This window comes from Malurus melanocephalus, unplaced genomic scaffold (genome assembly GCF_030028575.1).
Source record: "Malurus melanocephalus ecotype Western Australia unplaced genomic scaffold, MMel_1.1 scaffold_322, whole genome shotgun sequence".
Lineage (NCBI taxonomy): Eukaryota > Metazoa > Chordata > Aves > Passeriformes > Maluridae > Malurus > Malurus melanocephalus.
The window spans coordinates 576,586-599,491 of NW_026623554.1; the positions used below are offsets into that span (position 1 = coordinate 576,586).

At 48.8% G+C, this 22,906-nt stretch overlaps 1 protein-coding gene across 8 annotated transcripts; it reads right to left on the bottom strand.

Moving 5' to 3' along the window:
- Window positions 1-3,926: 3,926 nt before the first annotated feature.
- TSKU (tsukushi, small leucine rich proteoglycan) lies at window positions 3,927-22,502 on the bottom strand. 8 transcript variants are annotated; one of them, XM_057377722.1, is made up of 4 exons: window positions 22,229-22,502; window positions 19,720-19,802; window positions 16,918-17,072; window positions 3,927-7,052 (listed from the first exon to the last, which is right to left on the bottom strand). In XM_057377722.1, the coding sequence occupies exon 4, from the start codon at window positions 7,043-7,045 to the stop codon at window positions 5,987-5,989; it is 1,059 nt and encodes a 352-aa protein (XP_057233705.1). In that variant the 5' UTR covers window positions 7,046-7,052; window positions 16,918-17,072; window positions 19,720-19,802; window positions 22,229-22,502; the 3' UTR covers window positions 3,927-5,986. The 8 variants fall into 8 exon arrangements, with proteins under 8 accessions (XP_057233705.1, XP_057233698.1, XP_057233702.1 ...); XM_057377715.1 differs by lacking the exon at window positions 16,918-17,072; XM_057377719.1 differs by lacking the exons at window positions 16,918-17,072; window positions 22,229-22,502 and adding an exon at window positions 21,894-22,148.
- Window positions 22,503-22,906: the final 404 nt, after the last annotated feature.

The window sequence follows — 22,906 nt, forward strand, 5'->3', positions numbered from 1 at the left end:
TTTTTTAGCAACTGCATGGCCTGATGGGATGGTTTAGCTCACCGGACTGTCTGAAAACTGGTGGTGTGTGATCTTTCTTGATTCATTGAAGGGCTGCACAAATCCTGGCTTTTGTGTAATGTAGAGGAAGGTAAGGACAGCCTCTTTCTACTGCCCTGCAGTCACAGGGTGACTTAAACCAACCATGCAAACACATCTTGGAAAAGCTGTCATTCATGTGCCCAAGCCTATCCAGAAAGTCCAGCAKGGTAAAGGGCTTGAGCCCAGTTTCTGGGTGAGCAACCCATGACCTGTAGCCCTTTCTGGGTTCTCCACTGACTGAAATCCCCCCATTTYATGTCAGGACTGTGATGCCACATACTTCTGCCAGTGCCTTGCCCACTTCTGGACCATTTCTTTGTGTTTAATCCTCTCTGGATTCACGGGGCAGATTGATTGCCCCAAAATGCATCATCACATGCCACTTAGCAGCACCACGCTACCAACATCATTGCTGGTAAAAATCCRCCGGCTCTGATGTTCCACGCTCCCATCAAAAGAGGCTCTGGGAGGGAGAAGCCGTGTGTTTCCTTTAACCTACAAYAAAGCAAAGCAGTTCAAAGAGCCGGGAAAGGAGGTTAACAATCTCTTTGAAATGTAGGTTCAAATTCCCAGCACGGCCCCAGTCAATTATCAGCAAGTGCCGCGACACATCTACCGCTAACGAGGAAGAGGAGGGAGGGGAGCGTGYGGCGCGGAGGTCCAGACAGGCAGCAGCGGGGGTTAAAGAACATCGCCGCGGTGGTGGGAAAGCTACCAGGATTTTTTTTCAGGCTGATTAACCCTTCAGTGGAGCACCTAGAGTAGAGGCTGGACTGCTGGGATGGGTGGAGCTGGGCAGGGTAGCAGCACATTCCCCTGCCCAAACCCCGTGGCAGCTGGCTGGGCTTTTCCGAGGGATGCACAGCGCCTGGCACAGCGGGCTGTGCTTTCTCCAGGGTGTTCCTCTGTGGCAGCACGAAGCACTTTTATTTTAATCCCATTAATGCCAGGCGGTGAGTGCAGGGGTGGGGATGGGGAAGGAGGGGGTGGGTTTGTTTTGGCGCTGAGGATGGGTGCACACAGGCATACAAATGCTAGGAGACAAAGGCTGTGATTAAGGGCCGGTACTCCAACTCCCTGCTTATTACAGGAAAGGATTTATCTGATGGCCTAGTTTCAGCTCCAATTTTCCACCTTTTAATCAAGTTCCCAGGTCTGCTTGCCCACTCAAAAAAGGGAAGGAAGAGGAAATCTCAGGGTGATGAAGCAGGAATAATACTCTATAAACATGCATGGGTCAGAGGGTTTTGCTGCCCCAAAACTTTCCTAGGGGGCAGACGCCAGGGCAGGCAGAAGGATTATGCCCARCCATGCAGCATTATTTTCTGGCATGGCAAGAGTGCATCCGTKCTTTCCCGCCTGACCAAGCCAGGGTTGTGTGAAACAAACGTGCTGGAAATAAAAACCTTCTGCAAAATGGAAAATGTACAGAGGAGCAGCTATTTTTAAAAGGGACAGCACCTACTGCTGTTGTGAAGTCAGTCACATAATCATTCAGCAAGGGACTTCTGTGGGCTGACAGCTGACAGCCAGGAGAAACGGCTCCAGCAGACTGATGATAAGAAAATGAGAGTTTTTGGGTATGGAGAGGTGCATGTTTTCTAATAAAGAGAAGAATTTCTGTTCTGCGCTGCCCTGGCACAAGGCAGATGGGGGGAAGTGACCCACACTGTCTTTCCCTACATGCTGGAAAGGAGGGGTGAGATGCTGATAACTCTCCAGCAGGCTGAACGTGGCAAGAAATGCCAGCTCAGTCACTCCTTCCCCCTCCCTAAGCCAGCCTAGCCTTATTGCCGAGCCTCTGCTGAGGTTTTTCCTGCTTCTAAAAATGTCGAGTCTCTAATTAAAACGCCCATCTTGCTTGCTAGGGCAAACATATCCGGCCACAAAGCTGAGCTGGTTCTGGAGACAGCCAAAGCTTGCAGCTAACCAGCCTGGCTGGCTTTCCTGGCATGGCTGACACCAGGTGTCCGTCACACCGCGTTATCAAGCTGACAGGAAGCTTGAATGAGGGTCTCCTTGACTTATCCAAGTCTGTCCCATGCCCTTGCTCCTCCATGGATACATCAGTGCTGTTCCAGGTGTTTGTGCCCCGTTGGTGGAGAGGGGCAATGTGGGGGCTCATGTTCCTGGTAGAGGCTTCTTCCCATGCAGAGGACTTTGGAAAGGCTATTTAAATAAGATATAATAATCAAAACAATATTTTAATTAACAACAGTTGAAATAAAAAACATCAAGTCATTAGTTGGATAATGAATAAAAAACAGTAGCAAAATAAGATGTTAAGGCAAGGGGGCAAAGAAATACTGGGAGGGACAAAGTCTAACACAGTGCTGGAGCATCACATATGTGAGGCATTCACAAGGAACTGGGAGAACACAGATTCAGACCCATGGGTCCCAGGACAGTGTCCTTCCCCAGGAGAGGAGGACATTCTGTACTGCTTTGATTGAGCTCACACCTCAGGGCAGAAGGGATTCCATCCCGAAGGAGTGTGGTGGTGTAGCCTCATGGTCACAGCCACRCCAGAGGAGCACTCATCTCCAGTGGTTGGTGGTGGCTTTCCCCCTACAGCCCATAATAATTTGTGAGCAAGATTTAGCCTTCTCTGGTAATCTCACACCCCAGGCTATCCTCTGACTACCTTGTTTGCCATCCTGAAGGACGGGGCAGTTTGGGGAACAGATAAAGAACAGATAAAGAACAGCTGTTCCTTCAGGCCTGGGAGGAGCAGCATCACTGCAGCTTCCCAGAGGCAGTTTCCTCAGTGGGTCTCTGACTGCACCGCTTTTRTACACAGCACCAAGAAGTGATTAAAATTAAATTTGCTGTTTAAGAGCAGAAAGACCCCTCTGGAGAGGTTTCTATTTATTCTTCAGATGCAGTGGCTCTGCATGTCTTAGCCTTCCATGCAGTAGTCCCAACTCCTCAGAGGATGGTGCTGGGACTGGATTACAYGTGTCTCACTCCCAAAAGCTCTGCAGTCTGGCAGTATTCAGCCTCCTTTGCTGTGGCATCGCCTTCCATCCCCACAGAATCATAGAATCTTTAGGGATGRAAAAGACCTCTAAAATCATCAAGTTGAACCCTTAATCCCACACTGCCAAGTCCACCCTTGAGCTGTGCTCCTAAGCACAACATCTACATCTTTTTGAGCACTTCCAGAGATTTGTGGTCTCTCCCTTATCATCCTCCCTATTGCAAATCTAATCTTTCAGCGCTAGCAGACTGTGTCCCAGATTGGTCAAATCCATGGAGAGATCTCCACAAGCTTTGGAGCAGGTCCTGGAGCAGCGAATTTGCATCACATGCTTTGTGCTGCTTCACTGAATTTCCAGTCAACCAGCAAAGCTCTCATGCCTTTTTGCCACTGAAGACTCAGTGAGCCAAGCACCATGGGACGAATCCTGCCCCCAGTTTGGAGATGTGACACCCATGAGGGCAGGGGAGGTCAGCAGAGCAAGGAGAAAAGCTGTGTCGCATTTCAGACCCAGCAACAGCTGCCACCCGCTCAGCACTACGACAATAAACCTGGGGGATCTGGGTTTATTCTCCTCCAAATCACTTTATTATGCTGTGAGTAATCACAAAGCCTTACAATGCTGCGGAGGTTCTTWAAAAAACCAAACTAACACAGTATTTGCCAGCTTTTGCTAAGACTAGTTTAGCTAGCAGCTAGCGTGAGATTACACAAGGAAATCTTGCAGTCTTCAACTGGATTGTCACATTGGGTTTTGAATTTACCACAGTGCTGCAAAGATGGCGAATTTGACAGCAGGTGATAACCCTAATGTTTCATCAATGTACAGACTTAAAAAATGAAACAACCTTCTTTTTTTAAAAAAAAAAAAAGAAATAGATTTTCTGCCAGCAGAAAATAATTCTCTTAAAAAGGCAAGTCCACTAAAACCCCCACATCTCTCCTCACAAATTGCCTGTGTCTTGCAGAGCAGTTTGTTCCTGTTCCCCTTTAGATCTCTGCCCGTAGGCAGCCCCCTTGCCTTTTTAAGAAAATCAACATGTTTCCTGTGATTGTAAAGGCTGGTCAAATATTGCAAAGGTTCACTTGAGGGAAAAAAGCCCAAAAACTGAAGGAAGGGGTAAAAATCCCACCCTAAGGAACCCAAACAAATGATTGAAATGGAGATAGATGAGAATGTGGCAGTATTTTGGTACCAAATTTCACTTTCCAAAGTTAGGTGTTGACTCTGAGTTTTATGGAGTCACTGGGTTTGGGCAACAGGGCTTCCACTTTCAAAGATTTTTTGGGGTTTTTGGGGGTAAGGACAAAACCTGAGCTTGTCCCAACACTCCTAAGGACAGTTGTGAGATGGGCTGATATCTGCATCGCCTTCACAGGGATCTCTCTGAATCAAACACTGGAGGTRGCCCTGATGCAGGGCTGGGTTTAGAGAGCAAAGAACAGATCAGCTCCAGCAGGACCCCCATCCACAACAGCCCATCCCCCTGGACCGAGTGTGCCAGATGTGGACCAGACCTCTGCAGACACCTCCATTGCTCCTGTGAGCAAGCTGAGGGCTTCACACATGGAGCTGAGTCACTCTGTGCTGCCTTCTCCCACTTCCTCCTAGAAACRGAGAAAAAGGAGGGTCCAGAGGGCTTCCCCTTTTCTTTAACAGCCTTTCAGTMATGGAGGAAAAAAAACGAGTAAACCTTTGAGGATCAGATTTTTATCAGATTTCAGTTGGCAACCAAGGAGCAATGTGAGAGAAAGAAAAGCCACAACTCTGGAAAAAGCCCCAAAGATCTTTTCTCCGATAAGCAAAGTGCTCCAGGCCTACAGGCATCAGTGCTAATTCTTCCCTTGGCACATTCTCAAGAGTGTTTTGGCACTGGAAGTTGCCTCACACATGCCCAGATGAGTCGCAGATGTTGCGTTCAGATGGGGAAYGTCAGCCTGGAAACAACCTCCTCTCATATCCTCTAGGTCTGCATCTTGGTTTGATAAGGTCATCAAGAAAGAATCCCTGCCAACGTTTCCTTCCAAACTTCCCCAGAAAGGGAGGAGAGATTCTTTTCCTTTTTTTTTTATTTTTTTCTTTTCCTGAGCTACGCCATGTGATCTCTTCCGTTTGCAATCTCCATCATTGAGAGCTAATTCCTGGATGAGATGAGGCTGTTGGCAGACCCCTCTGCTTTCATTCCTCTGCTACACATTGTCTCTGATGGCTYACTGAGGTTAGAAAGACAGGAGGTTGCCAAAACTGGACCCAAATTAATTAGACAAGAAAAGGATCAAGATGGGAAAACAAGGAGAAACTGGTGGGAAATTTTCTTGACTTACTCAGTGTTGATTGCACCGATGCAAATAAGATGTAAAACCCAGCACCTTAGGAGCACCCTGTGTTCAGGTTTGTCTGGAAATGCTTCTTCAAGACAGAAAGTGCAAGACAGAGAACAGGGTGCTGCTAATGAAGGCAGCATCCAGAAGGCACATTTTGGGAAGGAGTAATTAAAAGAAGGATGATACACTGGTTTGGGAGCAAGCAGCTACAGAGTTGGTACATTTTGATGTGTTCTCTGGAGAGGTGTAGCTTTGCTCCTACAAACTTGTCTGATGCATGAGGGGWTTGCTCCAGACTGACTGTTCTGCCCTGGGACCTGCAGAGCAACTTGTCCCCCTGTCACCCAGCGTCACTGCTCTTGAGCCAACGGGATGAGTGAGGACCTCAATGCACTGGATAAAATCTGGAGCCTGCAGAGAACGCGGGCCAAGATTTGAGAGTTTATAAAATCCACAAACAATCAACTATTGGCAAATACAAATATATAAATTATTGACAGTTTTACRAAAGGCACACTGCAAGCCATCTCAGTCCGACACCTGTACAAATCCCATGGCCCCCCACCTCCCTGCCCCACCCCTTTGTCTTCTCAGCTTTCATCACGAAACATAAGGTGCTGCTGCTACGGACCCATGGCTGTCATGGCAGCTGAGGACTTCTTTTTTGGTCAGCCCAATTTGTCGGTGGTACTGTCCTTCTCTGATGGTCTTAAGACACTGTATGTCCTTCCCTAGGGTGATGCTTTTGATGGAAGGCAGGTATTTCAGCACAGTCTTTGGCAAGGACGACACACCTGTCCCAGAGAGGTTGAGCTCTTGTAGGGAGTTCAGACCGAAGGTAACTTCAGCAGTCAGTGATTTCAGGCTGGGATTGTTGGATAAATCCAGAACCTGGAGGGCTTGGAGTCCCTTGAAGCTGTGAGGAGATAACTCTCTAAAGCCACGCAGGCCACTGAGGGATAAATGGATCAAGTCTTTCAGCCCCATGAAGTCTCCTTTCTCAATCTTAACCAGAGGATTCCCATCAAGATTTAAATATCGGAGAGGGATGCCWTGAAGGTTTGGTACAAACCTTAGCCTGTTTCCAGAGAGATTTAAGTTCTGGATGTTGGGGATTCCCTTTTCACGGTGCCTTGTAATTGTGCTGAGCATATTGTTAGATAGATCCACGTTCAGGGATTTGCCTTGACCTTTTGAAGCAAAAACSTCCATAGAAATATCCAAAAGCTTGTTATTGCTCAAATCTATGTCACTTAGGGGAGAACTGGAGAAACAGTCCTCCGGAAGGACTTCCAGAGAGTTATGACTCAGATCCAAAGACTCCAGGTACCGAAGCCTGGAGAATGTTGTGGAGGAAATCTTGGCAATTTTGTTGTAGCTCAGATCGAGACTCACCAGGGTGGTGTATCCMGGGCCAGTAAGCATCGACTCATTTATTGATTCCAGTTTGTTTGAGGATAGATCCAAGTAGGAGGTGTCCAGAGGGATTGGGACGGGAACAATGTGTGAGCCTATTCCACTGCAGTCCACCTTGGTCAAGCTAAAGCTGTCAAAGAGACCAAAGGTTTCCACTTCGCAGTGGCAGCCAGGGAAGCAGGTTTTGGTGGTGTCAAAACAAGGAAGGAGAAGCAGCAAATTGAACCAGGCCAGGAAATGCATTGTTCACCTGGAAAACAAGACAGCGGAAAACCAGATTTAATTGCTGTAGAAATTACTTTGTGAAGGATGTGTAACTTTTTGATTTATGCAGTCTTGTCCTTTCTCTTTACAAAGGAGARGTTTGTAACTTAAGGTATTTAAGCGTACCCTTAAATAGCGTGGGTATCCCAAAGACTTTGTCTCTCGTGTTATGAATCCCCGTGGGAGCTTAGTGGAAAAAATAAATTGGGTCAGCAGTCTTTACAGATATAACCACGTTAAGACAGAACTAGATCTGAGCTGAGAGTAGGGCTGCCTTCAGTCCATCAAAAATTAATGCTTTTGACTGGACCACAGAAGAAGCTAAATGACAGCTCAAACCCTGAGTCATTTTACAACCTGGCAAACCTCAGCACACAGAGGTCCTTCATGTCAAAGCATCCTTGTGAGATCTCTGACTTCCAGAACCTGCAGTGAGAGGTTGGAGAAATCACTGAGGTTGTGAGAGCTTTGCGTGTCCAAAGGCCTTACTGGGAGAGGAGAAAACAAAATTCCATTCGAGTTTCCAGCAGGCAACAGCATCCGCAAAACAACATCCAGGATGAACAGCTAAAAAGGCCAGCTCCTTACTGCCCAAATGGACATCACTTCTGCCTTGTTCAGACTTMAGTCACAAATTTAGAGGTTTTTAGGTAGGTAAAAGCGTGGCTTTGTATCAAATGGCTAAAAGCAACCCTTTCTGGCCTGGTGGSAGCTCCTACCAGAGCAAAGAAACCAAGAGTTGCTCAGTCTACCCCAGCCTTTGCTGTGGTGGGCCCAGCCTCCTGTAAGTGGAGAGAGATAATTTCCTTCATATGGTCTCTTTGCTAATGACATTAAGCATTCTCTCTAATTGACAATGCTAGCAAGCAAGGAGTTCTCTGCACCCCTTTGGTTTTGACCCTTCTCCATCTAAGACATTTCTGTCYCTCCATCATCTCACACAAGAGAGGCAGAGAGCTGATCTGCACCCCCCAGCTCTGCTGGACAGCTTCAGATCACATCCCAGCAATTCATCYACAYCACTGTGGGCAACAGCAGCTGTGTGATTTCAAGAGACAGACAAAAGAAGCTTTAGCTCTGCATCTCTGGAGAGGTTCAATCGGAGCATGACAGCATCCTGCAGGTCAGCAGAGGCAGCAAGGACTGCCTTCACAGTCCTTGGGTGATGCSTCCTCATGCCTTATAAACAAATTCTCCAGAAGGCCAGAAACAAAAAAWCTCACCAAGCCAGACAAGCAGATCCATCAGCACTAGTGCTTGGCTACACTGCTATCCATAAACAGACACTCACGTGACACTCACTGCTCATTTAACAAGAAAAAAGTAAATGAAATCCCCTTTAAATGAATCTTCCCACCTCACCCTCCCTGCTCACTGTTCTTACCTTTCCCACCACTGTTTAAAAGCACTTCATTAACTTCCTTGCGGTATCATCTTTCCTACWCACACTTTGATCTGGCTGAGATTCCTTCCTCACAGCCCTTGCACCTTCCCAAGACCATTTCCTAGAAATTCACACTTCATCTCCCCTCACCCACCCCTTGGTATCAGTTTCTCTCTCTTTTCACCATGGTGTTCTTGGCTCTGCTCTCATTCCCAGAAGACTGACTGAGGGCTACTTGCCAATGTGCAAAAGAGGTGCAAAGGGAGAAAAATGTTGCAAAAATACTGTTTTGATCACTGATATGAGTTGTATGGCAGTGTCTCCCAGACCTCCTGCAAACAGTGATTGGGACTCTGGCCAAATTTTCTGCGACTAAACCATTGCTAAAGGCCAACTTGTAAGCCTCTGGTGTCCATTATTCTACAGAAACATCAGAAAATTGGTAAGATGAGCCCTACTCTTGGCCCATCTCAACTATTTCTTGAGAAAACACATATGTGTGCCGAGGGGAGAAAGGGGGTAGCACTTTCTTCTGCAGACACATTTCCAGATATCCCTTTCCTAATGACATCAAGGCTGACCCCCTCTGGTTCTCTGCAGACAGACAGAGCTTGCTCCCTTCTGCAGTGCTCCCTAAAATAAATCCTACTATTTTTATTTTTTCATGAAGCTGCATTTGGATTGCACTGAAATGTTTCACTACCAGGGGAAGTTACAGCAGTGGGGAGCTCCTTGTAAACTCAAACTGCAAAACCTCAAATGTTAAATRTCTCACGTACAGAACCCACATCAGTGCCAGCCCAGTGTGCTGGTATTCCTTCTCCCAAATTCCACCCARTGGCTATCCCCACTTGATGTCTCAACATGGAAAGCACCTCCCAGCCTCTTCAGAAGTGCAGATCAGTTCCACATAGTGTTGTTTTAGYTCTGGTGAGAACTGGATCGTACACCAGGAAGTCTAAAAGCACACCAGCATGAAATTTTACTTTTTGACCACTGCCAAAACYTTCATGGGCTCCTTTTGGGGAATCTGAACACAAGTAAGAGGACAATGTCCAAAGCCCTAATTTATTTGGGAGCAAACATTTTAACAGAGCCTATATTGATAGGGGAAGAGGTAATGGTTTTAAACTAAAACAGGGGTGATTCAGACTAGATGTAAGGAAGCTTTTTATGATGAGGGCAAAACACTGGCATAGGRTGGCCAGAGATGGCTGGCAGATGCCCCATCCCTGGAAACATTAAAGTCCAGGTTGGAYGGGRCTCTGAGCAACCTGATGYAGTTGAARATGTTCCTGATTACTGTGGGAAGTCAAACTGGATGGCCTTTAAAGGGTCTTTTCCAACCCAAACTAATCTATGATTCTATGAATTGAGAGAATGAAAACCAATGCTGGGCTTTGATATGCAGCTGCTCAAACCCTTCTGACATGGGAATTCCCTTCCTGATCAGTCTCAAAAATKATTGCCAGAAGTGGGCAGATGCAGGGACTCCCACTGCAGCATCCATCACTTCAGCCAACAGCAAAAACAAAACATTACGCAGCTGAAATGCAGCACACAAAGCTCAGCTGGAGTATTTGCACAGCATCTATTGCCTCTTCCCTCCTCACAGCACTGCCACAAATTCTCCCTTACTGGCTCTGCAATTGCTTTGCAGATGGGATACAAACCATTAGTACCAGYTAAAAACTCCCTTATGGAGCAGCACGAAGCATTGTAGGCTAACATGCCACTTGGTTAACAGCTCTGAGAAGAGATAGAAGAAATAAAAGTTACTGGTCATCTTCCAGTCTAAGAAAGAGACTCTTGCATTGCTGGATAACCAGKGAAGAGCTTAGTCAGGTACAGACATGTTTTATCATTGTGTGGAGGAATCGATCGCTCTCTTTGAAACCGGAGAGAAACGCGCCCCAGGCATTTACAGTTCTGTGTACAGTGTGCATTTGAAACTGCACCAAGATGCCTTTGGACTGCTGCCCACGAGCTGCTTTGTTGATAAAGGCAGGAAGCCAAGGTATCCCCCCTTGTAAAAGGAAGAGGAATTATGCTCTTGCAACACTGGGGAGATTCACCTGGGAAAACACCATGGACGAGAAACCCCTGGCACCATCACCTGGGATAGTGAGGGGAAAGTCACTGAGAGAAAGCAGCCCACCCTGGGGCTGGTTCAACCATGTCCTCTTCATTTCTATGGCTGTTGAGGTGTGCAGAGATCCCAGTGATAAGTTTTGGTCATCTGGCAGCTCTAGGGGGCTTGTTATACCCGCTGATTGCAATGGGAGCTGCTGGGGGTGAAAAATCATCCCCCAGGTGCCTATAGTGACTGCAGGGCTCTGACCTTTCTATCTTGCTCATCCTTCCTGCAGGGCAAATATTCTGAGACAGCCCCTAGGAGACCCAGTGGTGCCTAACAGGGTCAGTGTTGGACCAAGCAGGGTGCCAGCCTTCTCCTCAGATCCCACATCTTTCCTGGAGTCTGCAGACGCCTTCTCCCTGCTATCCTCACCCACTGCAACACCGTGCGGCACGACTCGCACAGAAAACTCACACTGAGATCTTCCAGCCAAAAAAACCCCAACATTAAAAGCAGACTGCGGAGGAAGAGGGATCCCAGGTCTCAGATGATGGTCAGGGAGAGAGGAAAGCTGTGTTACCGTGTTRCTGCAAATTCACGCTTCTCACTGCAGTTGATTTCTTCCTTCTCCTCTCCCTTAAAGAGTTTTCCCTCTGGTTAGGGAGATCAGCTGACACATCCCTCCCTGGATGAAAGCCCATTGCTTGGGGATTGGTCCCCCTCGTCGGGAATGCGGATATTAAGAGGATGCTACCTAGGCTACCTCCGGTTGCCCTGGAAACCACCAAGCTGGAATTCCCCATAGCAAAAAAATCAATGACTAATTAAAGAAATAATGGAAGGGGAGGTGTTTTAAAGTTTGCTGTTTGGTGGAGTCAGGAAACAGCTGCCCCATTCTTCGTTCCCTCATTCCCTCAGCCTCCCTGAACGTGCCCCTGAACAAAGCATTGGCTGAAATGCAGCTGGGGTTGGGGCTAAAGACCCAAATTCMCCCAATGAAGTTTGAGGTACATGAATCAGAAGTGCAAAAAAGCCCCAAACCACCAGGTTGTCCCTAAGGTGGGGTGAAGAAAAAGAAATTGCTCCAAAAGGGGATGAAACCAACAAAGACCAGACACATCCCTGGAGATGTTCCTCTCTCCCTTGTCCGTGATGGAATAGGATGCCCAGTCTCCCTGGTCACTGTTTCCCAGCCCATTCTTGGYTGCATCTTCCAAACCCTGGTTCCACTCAATAACCACATGCACTTGGATAAACCAGTCCAGCTCACTTGCCCAACAAAAACCCCTCTAATCTTCCTYTTTCCCCTTTGTTGTGTCAGTATTTCAACAAATTCAAGTGACTAGCCTCAAGGTTATCAGCTCTCACACAGGAGTTGGGAAAGCAGAATCTGTCTTTTCCACAGCAGCCCACAACTAGACCAGATCAGACATGACATGAATCTRTAAGGCACGGGGGACAGATCCTGGTAATTTCCAGGTTTCTTGCCAATATTAATTCTGGATTAGCAGCAAATAGAACAACTTTTGAAGAAAAATGGCCAAAAGGAAGGGCTGAACTCTACCTATCCCAAACAGAGCTGTTGTTCTAGCAAAGGACAGAAGAACTGGATTAGCAACAACATTTCAGGAGGAAATATCAGGAGGAAGATTTTGTGATTTTCTTCTGTCTCTTGTATCAGCCAAGTAAAGAAATAAACAAAGTCTTCATAGCAAAGCTCACCAGACCCATTTGGCTGCCAGCACTAATTGGGGTCRGGGGAGAAGGAATGTCATTGGAAAATCAAACAAGTGCATAGGTTATGACAGAGGCCATAAATTCTCCAGACTCAAGGAGGAAAAAAATGATAAAATAAAAAAGAAAAAGAGAGGAAAAAGAAAAAGAGAGAAAGAGTGAGTTGGCTCTTTCTCTCTTTAAATATCTTGGAGGCTAAGTGGCAGCTGGGACAGCAGCTCCAGAGCACCAGAATGCTCCAGAATTACTTCTCAACAACAAAATTACATAAGAGACCTTTTCCCCCTTTCTCCACCCATTAATTATTCTGTAAAATTAGAATAATTACTGACTAAAGTGCAGCACTAGCAGCAACTACACTTTTCCAGCGTGGACTCTCCCAGGCTGAGCCCAAATGACGCCACAGATGCAATCGCGGTCGGGTCTCCAGATCCCATATGCCAATTTGAGCAGGCAGCAAAACGAGCTCAAACCAGCCTGCAGCCAGAGACCGTGAAACCCTTACTGCAGAAACACACACTCCCATGATAAAGAGACTGCTGCTGACAAGGTTGCTCTTATTTTTTTGGTTGGGTTTTTTTTTTTTTTGTGTGTGAATCTATTGAAAGTAAAGGTCATTCAGGCTTTTGCTTCGCGTGCTTCAGACTGCCTCTTCCTGCAGAAGGGTTCCTCACACAAATGATGCAAAGAGCTCTCGATAAATATTTTTAAACCTCACAAAAAATTTTGGTGTAAATGGGAACAGTGTTTTCTGACCCGCTTGTTATTTTTTGTTTGCTGGTTTGGGAGACACTTTGCAAACAGTTGTGGTTTTATACTCAGTTTGAGATTTCTTGGGTTTAGGGAGAGAAGAGCTAATGGGAGTACAGGAAGTATCTGGGTTTTATATTTGATCCTGCATTTGTTAGATGGGTTTGAGAGAGTTCCATGGAGTTACTCTAGGTRTCAGTGATGGCAGGATGAGGACCAGTGTCTTGGCTCTTCCAAATTGCTCTTGATTTGGTGGAGGCCTCCATCAGGAGACATTGCATAAGTCACTTTTGGGGGATAAGTTACTGCCCTTCAYTTCACAATGATGGTTTTATCAGTGAGAACTGCAAAGCAGCTTAGAACAGCAGAGCTATCCCAAATTTTCCAATGGAGATAAAGACAGGGATTTGCAACCCTATTTCACTGACCAGTGCRTGCAAACATAGAAACTCAGCCACTGGGGTGGTGACTTTAGCCCTTAAGTTCTACGTAAAGAGACTCTGAGGACTTGAATAGGAGTAAAAAAATCATCCTGCAGGTGCCTGAATGCTTTTTGCTCGATGCTCCTGTTCCCTGGGAAAAATCAGAATGAAACGCAAGGAATGCAAAAGAGTAAAGAAAGTATTTTGCTGTGAATTCCTTTATGCTTTAATTATTTTGCCTGGTAGGATCATGGAGCAGATGCTCATGGAAACTTTATTAAGGCACATGGAAAATAAGGAAGTGACTGGTGACAGCCAACATGACTTCACAAAGGGCACAGCCCACTGGACAAATTTCWTGGCTTTCCAGGACACAGTTACAGTGTGGGTGGATGAGGGAAGAGCGACTGACATTATCTACCTGGATTTGTGCAAACATCGACACTGATCCATACAACAGTTCAGTCTCACGGAGAAATGTGAGCCTGACGGGTGACTCAGTGGATAAGGAATTGGACACTCAAAGAGTTAAACTCAAYAGCTTGATGTTCACATGGAAACTGGTGAGAAGGGGGGAAACTGGATAGACAGAGACAAGGTGCTACTTCCCAGTCTGGACAAGAACCCCATCACTCTGCATCAAGTCTGTTTTTTTAAATCTCACCAAACCCYATGAAATTAGGGTTGTGGACAACCAGGAAAAGCAAAGAAAGAACAACAAGACACGATTCCATATGTTTCCCAGATCTTTGTTATCTCCATTTGCTTTTCTCCTCTCTGGACATAAAGAAATTGCTGAGCCAAAACTGCAATGACTTTCCAGGATCCAGCCATACTCTCTATTCTTTAGGGAGATTTTTGTAGATGTTAAAAGGGATGGGATGGACAAGATTAGCAAGAGCAAAGCCAAACTTAGCGCCAAAAGGATCAAAAGCATTTCACAACGCCAAAGGCAAAGCCAAGCAGCCCCTCAAGCAACCACATGGGCTGCAGAGAAGACATCTGGGATTGATCCGGAGGGAACCCAGCACCTCCAAACCCTACAACTCCACACTATGGGTCTGTTTTCAAAGACAGAATCATTTAGGTTGGGAAAGACCCCAAAGATCATTGAGTCCAGCTGTTAACCCATCACTGCCAAATGCACCACTAAACCATGTCCCCAAATGCCATATCTGCGTGTCTTTTAAATATCTCCAGGGATGGTGACTCAATCACTTCCCTGGGCAGCTTGTTCAAGTGCTTGACAACCCTTCTGGTGAAGCAATTTTCCCTAATTTGCAATCTAAACATCCCCTGGTGCTACTTGAGGCTGTTTCCTCTTGTCCTATTGCTAGTTATTTGGGAGAAGAAACTGACACCCTTGCTCGGCTGAAAGTTTCTGTTCTATTTTTTTTTTAAATGTAAAATAAAAATTCCTTTATTTAATAAAACAATGGGAGGATCTATTAAAATAATTTCTGTTACAACTGTTAATGTCACAATTCCCATTTGCATTGCAAGAGGCCACAGATAATTTATCCTAGTGCTTAAACAGCTAGTAGTTTATTCCACTTGTGCAATCTTCCCCCTCTGGCATCCCTCATTGCCCCTGAAGGAGGAAATCAAGGTGCGGGGTGGTGTATTTTGGGATCTGACAAAAGGAAAACATGTGCAGGCAGGTTTGCCAGCCCATGCTGTAACTTCCAGCTCATTTATATATGTGGCTGAAATTCTGCCACACCGAGAGCTGTGTGCCTTGAAAAGATACATTTTGTGAGGGAAGAGCAGCCCAACTTCAGGGAATTTTTGCCTCAAGTGGGAAAATGTTAGTGCCACATCCAGCAAAGGAAAATTAGGAATTAAATCACCAYAGCGTCAGGATTTGCACAGAATTCCCTCTTCTCTGCTCAGCCCAGAAAGCTGCCAGCTTGATAGCAGTTTATTTCCAGGTGAAGGAATTAGTCTCCTGTGGCTTTTGAAAGCAATTTTGCTCTCCAGCCTCAAGTCAAGCCGTGCTTGCGCCCAGAGAGGGAATCCCAAAAGGAAATTGTTTGCCAGGTCTCCTGACTGGCTGGGGGCAGGGGAAGGCAGGCGTTGGAGTGGTGTAGCACCGGGAGGGATTCATAGGGTTTTCTGGGAGTGGGCAGGGTGTGAGCATCCCAGCCCCACCATTGCCTCCTGGCTACTCCAGCTGCAGGACTGCTCAAACTGGGAGCTCTGGCAGCCACAACTGGTTCCCATGGGATGCGTGGAATCAGTCAAACAAGGTGCCTGAAAGGGATGTAAGAGCTCAGGACTTTCTCCTGCTCTGGAATAATTTCTGGCACAACATCCACCCTGAATTCTTTTACCCCGAACAGCTCCCATTTCTCACCCTCCCTGCTCTCCCTTTTAACTGTGAGCATTTCCAGGAGCAGGAGGTCTCGCTATCCTGGCACTCACTGAGTATAACAGAGACTCCGTCTCAGCCAGGAGCACAAATATTTTCTTAACCATCTCAAACTCAGCCCGAATAGAATTTTTATCATAGCGACACGTCCCAGAATGGGAGGTCTCTGTTATTTTGGCACAAACGCGGGAACAGACCAGCCCTTCACATGGTGCTTCATAGCCAAAGGACAGGTTTACACAGAGTTTTATGCCAGCCCTAGTGCATTTTGCTGTAGAAAGACCGGGTGAAGCTACCAACATCCTCCTGCCTRACCACTTCTGATGTCCAAGAACGCATTAAGAGGCACAAAGGGAGCCTGTGAGGACTCCAGGCTTTACCCAAACCACAGCAGTTACCTTGGGAGGATCCTCCCTCTTTCCTAACTAGACAATTATTGAAAGCGAAAATGATCCCAGCAAACTTCCCCAAGAGCCTCAGCCCTTGGCCACGCACACCTGACAGCCAGCCCCAGCCGGTTCCTGTGCTGGCTCCGGCCGCGATGATACTTTTTTGCTGCACTCCAGCTCCCAGAGACATGATATAATTCCAGAGGAATGCACTCCAGGATGAACACCATATGCCAGCGAGGAACATTAAGAGGTGCAGCATGGGGAGAGGAAACCTCTTACCCATGATGGACACTTCTGACTTTCAGCTGTAAAAAAGAGCTGATCAGCCTTGTCACTGTGCCCAGCTGGGAAATGCCACATGCATGCCCATGCTCCTGGGATGGCAGGTTCCATGWTCCATGCCAGGGAAGTGCMGGTTGCAAGGAYCCMMCAGCAGCTCTGTKGTCARTGAGGGAAGGGTATGATGCCTATGGATGTACCCCACATCCCTGAGCTGGATTGCTTCCAGTCACCCAAAAGGACTGGCCTGAGCTGCAGAAAGACCACACTGCATGGATAGACATGGATGGGTTCCCCTGGAGAAGATGAGCTAGGCAGGRGGAAGGAAGCAAAAGTGAGGAGGGAGAGAAGGAAATACATCCCAGGGCAATGTCTCTGCTCTCCCTCATGAGACACATCACACCAAGGGCAAACAACTCATCACAGCCCCATCATCCTGTACCTCTAATGGCTTTCTAGCTCTTTCTCCTTGAATCATGGAATCATTATGGTTGGAAAAGATCTCTAGGACAATTGAATCCATTACAACAGAAGTGGCTGCAGATCAGGTGCCAGTGCTGCCTCCAATGCAATGCCTTGGTCATGGTGCAGCCAGAACTGGAAAAAATAATGAGAAAGCAGAGSGAAAAGAAATTCAACCTGGCTGGGCAACACCTCCAGCCCCGGCAGAAGAATTTTAAGAGGACCCCCCTGCAGCTTTAGCTCTCTGAAAGGCAGCAGATGCCAATCTCCCTTCTCCTAACAGCCCTGTGAGGCTGCTGATTTCAGTGAGGAAGGGCAAAGTGAGGAGACTGRGAGTTAAGCTGGGTGCCCCTTGGCACTGCTCCAGCTGGCCCAGGGATTCTTTGTGGGCTTTTTATTTATTTTTGTGGTTGGTTTTTTTTTTTCCATGCACAATAATCTCCGGGCCCCTTTGCTGTCTGTGGCTCTCAGTGTGCAGCTGCAGACCCTCCACTGAGGAGATAATAAATACAATCCTGGCCATCATTGTTGCAAACAGCACAGCTGGAGGCTCCCAACTTATTCCCCTCATGGCCTTTCTTCATCCCCCCCCTCCAATAATTCTTGTATGGTGATGCTGCAAACAATGAAGGCCAGTGAAACTGCTCAGTAGAATGTCAGCTAGGGCTTCAAGAGCTGCCCCCACCCCAGAGAAGCACGTGAGACATTTATTACACTCTGTGAGTCTCCCACAAGGTTGGGAAGGGGGGTTTGGGGAGGAGGAGGGGGGATTTGGGGAGGGAAAGGAGGTCTAGGTAAAGCTGATAAAGGGTTTACCAGCAGKGCATCATCGCTACCATGATTCCCACCCCAGACGATGCTCCATTGCCCCATGATGTGTGGTACCTCCTCAACTCTTTTCCTCCCCTCCTTGGCCTGGGATCCTCSAGTCCCTCTTGGCTGGTGCAGGATTTTGGAGGAAGGTCCTCTGGAGTGGGTTGGGAGAGCAATTTCCCCAGCAGGACTCATTTCTCACCACTGATGCTACCATGAATCCCCATTTAAGTGCCTCAGTTTCCCTCCTGACGCTTGAAGGATGACTAGCACCAGGTCTGAGAGGTGTTCACTCCTGTTTGGGGATGGGGTCCCATCCCCAGGTTTGAGTCCCACCAGTGTGACTGGGAAGGGAGCACAAGCCACAATGGCCTGGTCTCACCCCGCACAGAAGTGCCCAGCCAGCACTGCCACTGCAACGACTGCTCCAGCCAAATGTTACCCCTGTCCTCATGCACCATGTCCAGTTCTGCCTTCCTGGACACTCTAGAGACAGCAATCTTGCTTGCCCTCTGTCAAACGGGCAGCCAGGCCAGGGGGAGGGAAGGGGATGGATGAGAGTGGCCAGGTTCTGTTACCTTATGATCCTGTAATTCTCTGAGTTGGAGATCTGTTGCAAGAGATTGCAATGCTTTGGTCTTGGAGAGATATAGGGGCTGCCCCTTGTATGTGAACTGAMATTTTGCAATGTGATTAAAGTGCTTTGGAGAAAAGATCTCCTCAATCCTGCTCTGTCAAGTTTGGCCTCACTATGCCGACTGCTACAGACATCTCATTCTCAAGGATGGGAGGAAAACAGGAAATTTTGGGGTCCGGCACATGTCCTGYCCCACTTGGAGACAATTGACACAAGCCCCATGCACATGTGTCACCTCAGACRTGATGGGGTTGAGGAATTACATCTGGTTTGACTCATTTGTCACAATAGGAGTTTGAGTGTCAATTTTTTCCAAGGAAGATTATCTTATTTAAAAAAAAATAAATAAAAATAAATTCCTTGAAGAAATAGTCCCTATCCCTGAAAGTGTTCAAGGTCAGGTTGGATGGGGCTTTGAATAAGCTGGTCTAGTGGAAAGTCTCCCTGCCCATGGCTGGGACTTTAGACCTGGATAAACTTTAAGGTCCACCCCAAACCATTCTGTGATTTCTCTCCCCACCCCTGGGTTTGAGCTGCTGGCAAGGATCAGGGGAAGAGAGAAGAGTCAGCATCATAGAGACACAGACTGCAAAACAAGAATCAGGAAGGGTGAAAGGGGAAGGAAAAGAAACCCCACAGACGCTGGCACTCAGACATTACACACAGCACATGGCCCTCTGTCAATTAAGGTGAAGATAAAGTGCTTTTTTCCAGTTTGCCGCTGCTCTGACAGGAGATTTCCAGCCTGGTTAATGCAACTCAGGAATGTCCCATGCTAAGGCAGCCAGGATGGTTTAATCTCTTGCAGTGTCTGCAGGCAGATGGGGAGGCTGGGGCGATTCCCAAAGCACGTATTTCCTTCCCCCCTGCTGTACATTATGAATACGATTGAAACTCCCAGAAAATTTAAAAAGAAAGAAAAACTGTGATAAAAATTAAAATCATAAGATTTCCTTGTAATGAATGACTGAGCYGTTCATACATTTGCCTCGATAGGTCCAGGTGCCAAGTTTTAAGACAAGAAACAGCTTGCTCAAGCCAGCCTTTATCTCTTCCCAGCCCTCAACATCTCGGTGTTAGGAACTTTCTTTTGATAGCCTGCCAAGGTGGCCAGTGCTGCGGCTACCGAGCAGAGCCTGGGGCTGCTAGGGGTCAGGAGGGCTGCTGGACAAGGATGCCTTGTCTCATCCCACCCTCCAGCCTCTGCTTCTCCCCACCAACCAGCTAACAAGAGAGGAGGAGGAGAAGGAAGGAGGAGAGACTGAAAGAGGATAAAAAAAAGCAGTTAGGGATGGAGGGAAAAYTCTAAACCTCCGGAAGACGGTAGCTCACCTTGTATTCCCAGCTCTGACTTGCACAGGGGTGGCACACTCTGCTGCTCACTGTGTGGCTGGGGGAGCACAGGATGCCTTTTCCTGTATCAAAAAAAAAAAAAAAATTACACAAAAACCCCATAAAAACTTCTGCATATTTTTTTCTCTTTTCTACCAAATTTCCTCTCACCCATTCAATGCTGGTTTATTCTTTGCACWTAGTTGCAAAGAACAGGGGTGCAGGAGACCCTCACCCCAATCCTGCATCCTTTCCTGCCAGTCCAGCTTGTCATCAGAAATTAATGTCCCCTGGGATGTCTGTCACGTCCTTGTTCCCTCCAGGCATTTTGTTACTGCTCCCCACCGCCTCCGACAGCAGCTGCTCGAATTCATTCACAAACCAGCAACGCCTGCCCTGCTCCAGGATGCCGCAAGGGAAAATCCGCCTGAGTGCTGTYCCCCCAGCCTCCTGCCTACCCCGGTGTCCAGCATCGCTCACCCCGCGCTCCCACCGCCTCTGGAGGAGGGAAGTGGCGGGTCCTGCTCGGGCCATTTATATCCCGTGTGTGAGCAAGCACCTCCCACGTCCTCTCCAGGACAGGCACTGGGACTGGCTCCCTCAGGTCACAATGGGACAAGAGCCATGCCCCGCACCAGGGCGATGGCACACACTGACCCGCTTTGCCTGGCTGCCGACAGCGAGCCCCCAGCCAAGTTCAGCCTGCAAATCSTCCCAGGGACGTGCCAGCTTCCTCCGGTCCTTTCAGCATCTAACACATCCAGCGTGCTCCTTATTCCCGGAGGGATCGGTGCGATGGTCTAACCCTGCCGTTCCCGACGCCTCCTCTCCCGGTGTTCGCCCCGCTCCTCACCGCTGCAATAGCCGGGTGCTGCCAGCCGAGCTTTGGAGCGGCGATCAATGCGATATTTCAGCGCAACGCCGGCGATCGGCAGCGGCTGCTCTCCGCAGAGCAATGGCACAGTGTCCACCCAGACAAGTTTCCTACTGTAACTTCAGTGAATGCTGTTATTCAGGCGAACGGCGGCTGATTTATCATGGCAGGCACACGGGGAAAGCTTTCCATTCGGGAGCCCGGGGGCTGCTCGTCCCACTGCCGCGACGAGCACCGTGAGCTCAAGCAGGATTCGCTGTGCTTTCCTTACAGCCGCGCTCCGGTGCCTTCGCTGCCGCGGAATTGCATTCACGAACCGCGGTGGCGAGCGTCGCTTAACGGAGGCGATGCCACTTCCCCACGGCACAAGCCACCGGCTCCATTCTCGCCACCGGCTCCCTCCTCACGGCTCTCCTCCCAGCCTTCCCAAATCCCAGGCAAGAGGAGCGAAGTTGCCAGACCCTTTTGTTTCCGGAGAGCTTGGCACGTGTTGTGGTTTACTGAGCTAATAAATCTGCCGTGGGCTGCGCCTTTTAATGACTGCAGCATTAATAACAAGTTTCCTGGAATCTGCTTAAAACTTTACAGGGTGTGTGCACTGTCAGCTGAACCCCGGACTTTCTGACCTCCTGCTTCTTTCATTCTTTCTTTCTTCCTTTTTTTTTTTTTTTTTTTTTTTCTCTTTCAATGAAAGAATGAATAAATCTTGCTCTGCTTCCTCTCCCCCATTCCCAAACACACCTTCTCCTTTAGCTTAATGAACTTACAGATGGGAAATTCCCGGGCAGGGAGCTTTTGCCATGCCTTTATCAATGCAGCCCGGGGAGAAAGGTCCCCCGCTCTGCACCTTTCAGCTTCTCCCGATCCAGCCGATCCCTCYAAACCTTCCTTTCCTTCCCTTCTCCTTTCTCCCCTTACCTTGAGTAAGCTGCGAAACCCTGCGAGCCTCCCAGCACCACAAACCCACCAAAAAGCTTCTTTTCGCTCCCGAGAGAGGGGAGGAGGGCCCGCAGAGGAGGAGGAGGAGGAGGGAGAGGAGGAGAGACAGGGAGCCCTGTGAGAAATCGAAGCCCCGAAGCCGGGCACGGGAGGCGGTGCGGAGCCTCCAGCTGCTGCTCGGATTACTCTGCAGCCGTGGCAATCCCGAGCACTCTACAAACCACCATTCCACTGGGGGAAGGAGAAGAGAAGGGATTCCAGTCATCCCAGGAGGGGAGCCGGGCTGGGGGCTCTTACGCACCCACCGCATCTCAAAGTTCCCCCTCTGGAAAAAAACATGGGTGGGGGAAAAGTAGTTTACCTCCACTCGAGASCTCTGTCCCGCCCCGGCCGCTGAGCCCCCGCGCGAGGAAAAACTCATCACACCGAAAAAAGTTTCCGCACTCTGGAATCGGGGAGGGCTCCCCAGCAGGCACCCCCGGGACCGGCTCCCCGCATCCCCGGAGAGGCGGCGGGAAGGGCTCAGCCCATCCAGGCACAGCTTCCCCCCTCCCCAAAAATGAGCCCCACGGCTCTGCACAAGTGGGGAAGTGTTGGGGGCGTGCCGAGAGGGCACGCGGGGGCCAGGGAGGGGAGAGAAGGCGCAAGGAAGGGATGGGGGTCAGGGAGGGGGTGCGGGCAGAGGGAGGGACTCACCGGGGCCGGGGTCGCTCCCCAGCGCCGGGCCGGTTCCCACGGCGGGGCGGCAGCGCAGCCTGGTTCCCACGGCGGGAGCGGGCGCCGCCGGGAGCCGGCAGCAGCAGGGCTTGGGGCCGACTGTCCCCTTCTTCTCTCCTCCTTCTCCCTCCTCCTCGTCCAAGGCGTGCAGCTGGCCGGGCAAGCTGGCTGCCCCCTTCCCAGCAGGAGGAGGGAGGAGGGAGCTCAACAGATGGCTGCACACAAGGGAACATCTGGGAGGAGGAGGAGGAGGAGGAGGAGGAGGAGGAGAAGGAGGAGGAGGAAGGAGGCAGGAGGCAGGACTTGCGCTAGACTGTGCCACTCCAGAGCTGGCGGACCCCCCCTTAACAGGGGAAAAGGAGGGGGTAGCTGTCGCGCCGGCTTTGCACGCACACACAGTCCGCCTTCCTGCTGCTTTGCATCCCCCCTGGCTAAAATTCCTTGTCGTTGCTTTGCTTTCTGGGGGATCACCCCAGAGTTACGCTCACAGCACAATCTTGTTTCCAGCCCTGACATCTGCAGGGCTGTATTTGCAGGGGTGAGTTCTATTCCTGAACAYGGCCTTCACTCAGTTTTCCAGGCGTTCAGGGCCAAGGTCAGCTCCAGCACCCCAGGGTGCAGGTAGGATGAGGCAGCACCCAAGTTTGAGCAATGCCA